The sequence below is a fragment of the Pyxicephalus adspersus genome, chromosome Z (genome assembly GCF_032062135.1).
Source record: "Pyxicephalus adspersus chromosome Z, UCB_Pads_2.0, whole genome shotgun sequence".
Taxonomy (NCBI): domain Eukaryota; kingdom Metazoa; phylum Chordata; class Amphibia; order Anura; family Pyxicephalidae; genus Pyxicephalus; species Pyxicephalus adspersus.
The window spans coordinates 47,369,433-47,376,440 of NC_092871.1; the positions used below are offsets into that span (position 1 = coordinate 47,369,433).

Consider the following 7,008-nt stretch of genomic DNA (forward strand, 5'->3'; position numbering starts at 1 on the left):
AAAATATATTAGCAAAAAATATTACCACTGAACAGTTAAAAGCCCTAGTGTGAGATCATCATCCCGAGCCCCACCATATACATACATATAACATAAAAATCAAATGCATTTTACATGCCAAGGAATCAGCCACTTACAAGGTTACCAGATTTGGATTGAAAGCACAGTATTTTCTTCGTAAATACACAGTTTATATTCAAACCTTTTTTTTTTAAACTTTTTAATGAAGGCCCTTTCCCATGTTCTTATTGGTGATAGTGATTCATACCTTTATTAGATCAATCTTTATCAATCATTAGATCAATCTTTAATTCATGGTTTATGGTTCCAGCTTCACCAACAATCTTCTGAAACATCAAAACTTTACCATTTCTTAATATCTGTAAGCTTTAAGGGTTAACAGTAAATAAACAGCTGCCCTTTGGAGGAGGTGTAAGTCAGACAATTTATCCAACCGTGACACAATACCTTGCTGTGACAAATCACCAGCAGAGCTTCTGGTGGTGCTCCATTTAATTCCTTCTTCATATATCTTCCTGTCACAGAATGTTCTATGGTATACAATTATATCAAAGAAAGAAAGTTGGGAAGCTAAGAAATCAGATTATTCATTTATCGGGTGTCGAAGAACCTGGTGGTATCTGTAATCTACTTGTCAGCGGCCATGACTTAAAATATGAAAAATGGAAATCATTCTAAGGTAAAAGGTTACAGCCAACAATCACCAATATTTCCTGCAAACTGACAAATTGCTGCAGTTGGTGATAAAAAATGGTTCGTCTTGCCTTGTCAAACATCTGTACACAGGAATTACCAACTAAACTAGAACCACATGCAGTAAGTAATGAGATGTAAAGAAGTTGATCTTCTGATTCTTCTAAAAAATAGATGTTGATGCATCTAAAACTTTCCACACTGCTTGTTAAAAAAAAAACCACAATATAACAATGAGTTATGTGCAGTCTCTTCTAAAATGTTTAGCCAAAGAAGGTTTTTTGAGAGAAACCACACCTGTTTAGCCAAAGTTGTACTAAAGCTATACAGGTAGATGTTCTCTTAGTAATCTTACCACTGGCAAGTTACCACAAGCAGCAGAAGTGCCGTGGCTGATTGTGAAGTTTGCTATTTACTTATTGAATGCCCAATCTCTTCTGCATTGTTTTTGAGCATAGAGGGAGAGGAGCTTGAGAGTAAGTTGTCACAAATTATTTCTGTTGCTTATTGTGATGTATCAGTGATCAACAATCAAACCACATATGTGCCAAATATCATTAGTTCTTTTTTTAAACCTTACATGGATACACAAAAACGAAACACCAATATGCAACAAAAAAAGTGAAAGCACACACGCAAACAAAAAAAAATCTACAGGATTTGCACAGGGTGGGTTGAATGGCCTTCGTCTGAAGGGATAGGGCCCTTTCAAGACCCCCCAGAGCGCAAGGCTTCTGATGGTGGAGAGCACCTAGCCAAAGCCAGATAGACCAACCCCTTTCCTTGCCTTAAGTGGAGGTTAAAGCTAACTACCAAGTACATGGTTAGGATTCTCCTGATTTGAGACCTGCAAGGGGAGGAAGCAACCTAATAGCAATACATCCTTGCCATAGAGTTTATAATCTAACCTTCAAACACAGCTCAGGCATGAGATAGTGAGTGTTCCCAAGATTCACTTTACTCATAAAGATATTTTTGTACACACAGAGGTTTTATGGAGACCTTTTCACCTATTTAAAGGTTAAAGCACAGTACTTGATTTTCTCTTTCCTTGAACAGGGTATATTACCTTGCAAAGTAAAGTTTGCTTGCAAATGCAACTACATTAGGAAAAGTCAGTTCCAAACCCTTGTCCTCTTCCTCATTGCATGTCATAGGCCTCTCTTCTACATAAGGTGTCTGGTTAATGTCTGTGCTGGTGGCTCCAAACTATCTCCTTTACCTTCCTTTATAACCTTTTATGTACCTGCTGAACCAGACGCAGAAGGAAATACTATGGACAGCTTTGAGCCTGTTTTTTATTGTAATACTCAAAATGGCTTTAATAGGTAAAAATATGCAAAAAGTTTGGTAAGTGAAATACTGTATTTTCACCTAACATAACATGCAAACACTATCTATTCACACATCTATACAATTGCGCTGCACTTACACATCACTCTTGGAGAAACAAGTGGCTGGTTATAAGTCGAGTTAGAAAACAGGAGTTTGCAAACAAAAATATTGGAATCCTTATAGTAACCACAAACTGTAAGTAAACTTTTCTAACTCCTTGTAAAGAAAAATTGTAACTGGGAAAATGAGTGGTAGCAAGGTGGGAGGTTTTGTTCTGTCCACATATTTTGTTCAGGGCATGTCATATATATGCACAAATGGAGCAACCGCTCCTTGGTGAATACTAGTGTTGTTGTTCGAATTCGGGTCATCCTAATGTTCGACCCGAATATGGCCGTTCAAATTATGGTCGACCAGACCGGAATTTTGTTGGATTCGACTCCCCAAATTCAACCCTCCCACAATGCCTAGGGACCTCCCCCATGATGTCTAGGGCCCTCCAATAACAGCAGGGATGCTCCCCTCCATGTTTGTTGTGGCAGGCAGCCAATTGGTTGTCTGTCACTGCATGCCACACAGGCAGCCATTGGCCTATATAAGCCCAGGGCTTGCCTGCATTTACCACTCCTGACAAGGATTTGCTAGCATCACAACCTTTATGTGCTGCTTGGCTTGCTTTGTCAAAGAAAAAAAAAGTGCAGGGGAAAAAAAACAGTTATTTCATTCTGATACCCCTTGCTATCTATCAAAAAAGCCATAAAATTTTTTGTATTTCTGTAAAAAAAAATAGATATTTAATTCTGATACCACTTGCAATATATCAAAATAAATATAAACATTTCTGTATTTCTGTAAAAAAATACAGATATTTTATTCTGATACCACTTGCAATCTATCAAAATAAATATAAACATTTCTGTAAAAAAAATACAGATATTTAATTCTGATACCACTTGCAATCTATCAAAATCCGGAGGGGCGTAACTAAGCCGCTACCTGGTCTTCACTAGAGCCTCTGATGATGAGGATAGGCTTGGGCCGCAGGGTAGCTGCCAGGTGCCACTTCAGAGCGATACCCGGGTCAGTGGCAGCTGACCAGAGGGGTCCGGGTACTCGGTGCAAGCACCGAGGGGGCTTGCGTGGCCAAGAGGGAGGTGGCAATCAGACAAAGTCCAAAAACAAAATCCGAGGTCAGGGTCAGGCGACAATCAGGCGAAAGTCCATAAACATAATCTGAGGTCAGGGTCAGGCAGCAAACAGGCAAAGTCCAAAGGTTCGTAAACAAGGTCCAGTACACAGCAAAACAGACAGAGGAAGCACCTTTGCACTAGGAGTTTAGACAAGCTAAAACCTTGGGATTGCTCAAGCAACTTCCTGTAGTAGGAAGTGCCTTTAAATACTATCAGAGATCCAGCCATTGGCTCTAGAAACAGAGGGGGTGTATGTGTTGCCTCATAGATGGAGAGACACACCCACACCAGCTCAAACACCAGTGCAAGTCTCCGGCAGGAAGGAAACTCTGGGCTAACAGTACCCCCCCCCCCCTTACGCCCCCTCTCATCAGGCCTGGTCCTGGACAGGAATTTTGATGTTCTTTCTGAGGGGATCTCCCCTCAGGGCCAAACCCCTTTCAATCCACCAGAAACAGGGTTCTCCCTCTACTCTTCTTCATCCCCAGAATGGCCTTTACCTCATATACGTTCCCATCACTGACCGCTACAGGAGCTGAGACAGGTCTCTTGAAAAAACGATTCAGGATGACGGGCTTCAGCAGAGAGACATGGAAGGAATTCGGTACCGGGAGTGAGGCCGGCAGCTTAAGTTTGTAGGAAACCTCGTTGATTTGTTCCAGAATTTGAAAAGAACCGGTGAAGCAAGGACCCAATTTGTAAGAGGGTACTTTTAGCCGGATGTATTTTGAAGCCAGCCAGACTTTATCACCAGTAGTGTTGATGTTCAAAATCGGGTTGTCCCTATATTCGACCTGAATATGGCTGTTCGAATTCGGGTAGACCCGACCCGAAAAACACGGGATTCGACAGCAAAAATTTGGGAGGAAAAAAAAAAAAATTTTTTTTTTTATCATATTATTTATTTATGTGTTTTTTATTTTAAACTTGTTCTTTTTTTATTTTTTACAGGTTATCTGACAATGACATTATGAATCATAATGTCATTGTGGGCGAACCCCAGGGGTTCGGTGAGTCAGTCTCGCGGGTTCGGCGGAGGTCAAAACACACCTCCGACTCAGTTATTCAGTGATTTTGATCAAGACTGACCGTGTACTCGGTTTCTTGATCTATCAATCTGTAACTAACGCCTTATATACATCAATCAATTCCTGATCAAAATTTGTGATTTAAACTGATAGATGATTGAACGTGACCGAAGCGCTTATGATTCGTGATGATACTCCCCGCTTGTCCATAATTGGCTGCAGGTGATCACGCAACATCGCTTGGCCAATCTGTGCTGCAGGGGATTTGATGCACACAGTGGTTGAATTGTAACTGTTGTGATGGTACGTCGTGTGATACCTATCTTAATATTTTAATCCCTTCATACTAACTATGTTGAGCAAAATACGAAAGTGGTCGGACGAATATGTACAATATGGATTCACATGTTTAACGGAACGTGATGGGAGTCAGCGTCCTAATTGCATGATTTGCAATGCCAAGTTGAGCAATTCTAGTCTAGCTCCGGCAAAACTAAGGGAACACGCCATTGGTGAAACACTCATAAAACCAGCTGTGTTGAAGATGGCGAATATCATGCTGGGAAAAGCGGCTGAAGTTCAGTTATCTCAAATTCCTCTTTCAAATGACATTATCAGCAACAGAATAGAGGACATGAGCAAAGACATCTTGGCTCAAGTAGTTGCAGATCTGATTTCAAGTCCGGCAAAATTCAGCCTTCAACTCGACGAGACCACAGACGATTCCAATCTAAGCCAGCTTGCAGTATTTGTGCGCTATGTGAAAGACGACGTGACAAAGGAAGATTTTTTATTTTGTAAGCCTCTTACAACAACTAAGGCAACTGATGTGAAGAAACTTGTGGATGACTTCTTCAAAAACAACAATCTTTCGTGGGATATGGTTTCTGCAGTTTGTTCGGACGGAGCTCCAGCCATGCTCGGAAGAAAGTCCGGTTTTGGTGCGCTAGTGAATGCCGATGCACCACACATCATTGTTACGCATTGCATTCTGCACAGGCATGCGTTGGCAACAAAAACCTTGCCTCCAAAACTGGCAGAAGTTTTAAAAAATTTTGTGGAATGCGTGAACTATGTGTGAAATAATGCTCTGAAGCACCGCATCTTCAAGGAGCTGTGTAAAGAAATGTGATCTGAATTCGAGGTACTTCTGTACCATTCTAACGTTCGGTGGTTATCCCGGGGACAGGTGCTGAATCGTGTTTTTGTCATAAGTGTGGAATTAGCTCTGTTTTTGCAAGACCAGCAACATTGTCATGCAGATTGCTTCAAAAATTCTGAGTTCATTCTTATTTTAACGTACATGCCTGATATCTTTTCAGCTCTCAATCATCTCAATAAGCAGATGCAGGGTGGTGGAGTCAACATCATCGAAGCGGAAGAAAACCTGAAAGCTTTTCAAAAAAAGCTACCATTGCCACGCACTTAGATGAGCTTGCAAAGTCTCTCGACGGATACTTCCCTACAAGAGAGTCATATCCAGCATGGGTGAGACAGACGTTCACGTTTAGTGTTGAGACAACAGATGTCAATGATGAATACCTCGATGAAATCATTGAAATTCAGCAGAGCCAGGTTCAACAGCAACTCTTCAGAACAACAACGTTCTCAACGTTTTGGTGTCAACAATTGGTAACGTACCCTGTTATTGCTAAGAAAGCTCTGGAAATTTTTATACCGTTTGTTACAACATATCTTTGCGAGCAATCCTTTTCGAGGATGCTGGACATAAAAACGAAAAAAAGGAACAGACTTTGTTGCGAAAATGAGAGTGGCACTTGCGAAGGTAAAGCTGCGCATTCCTGAACTGGTCTCTGAGAGGCAACAGCAGAAGTCACACTGATTTGCAGTAATATACACGCATATAAAACTGGTGGGGTTCAGTTTGTCCAACAACGTTAAGATTTCATTACTATGTTATTATTTCATTATTATGTTATTATTATTCGAAATATAGGAGAACGTTTTTGTTTTCCAAATTGATATTATTTTTTCCCTCACTGTATACCTATGTTTTGAATTTGTAAAAATCATATTTTATTTTTCCAATAAAGAAGGGTTCGGTGAACACGCATATAAAACTGGTGGGGTTCAGTTTGTCCAACAAGGTTAAGAACCACTCCTGTAGAGGCTCTACACAGTGCTGAAAAAAACCCGAATTTTTCCTCCCATTGACTTTAATGGTGTTCGGCTTTGACATTCGACCGCCCGAATTTTTTTGCTATATTCAAGCGAATAGCTGCTGAATCGAATAGTGAGCTATTCGACCAACACTAATCACCAGGACGGAACTTAGGAGAAACTCTACGTCTCTTATCTGCGGATTCCTTCATGCGGATGGAAGCTTCTTTAAGAGCTTCCCTAGTCTCCTCCCAGATTTCAGACAATTCTCTTGAGGTAGCATCTGCGGCAGGGATAACGGAAGAAGAGGACACCGGGAGTGGGATATTCAGTTGTTGGCCAAAAAAAATGGCGATTTCTTGGAAGATTCGCTGACATGATTATTGTACGAAAACTCAGCCCAAGGTAATAACTCAACCCAGTCATCATGATGGAGGTTGATGAAATGTCCTGGAAAACTGGTCAGGATTTGATTAACACGTTCCACTTGACCGTTAGACTGTGGATGATAAACTAAAGAAAAGTCCAGAGACACATTCAAGAGATTACAAAGCACTCTAAAACTTAGACGTGAACTGTACACCTCTATCTGACACAATTCGGTGGGGAAAACCATGAAG

The 7,008-nt window shown here is 40.8% G+C and overlaps 1 protein-coding gene across 1 annotated transcript; it reads left to right on the plus strand.

Moving 5' to 3' along the window:
• The first annotated feature begins 4,619 nt into the window (after positions 1-4,619).
• On the plus strand, positions 4,620-5,696 carry LOC140344399 (protein FAM200C-like). The gene is given in 1 exon segment (XM_072431526.1): positions 4,620-5,696. A coding segment is annotated over 1 exon segment (1,077 nt).
• The last annotated feature ends 1,312 nt before the right edge of the window (positions 5,697-7,008 follow it).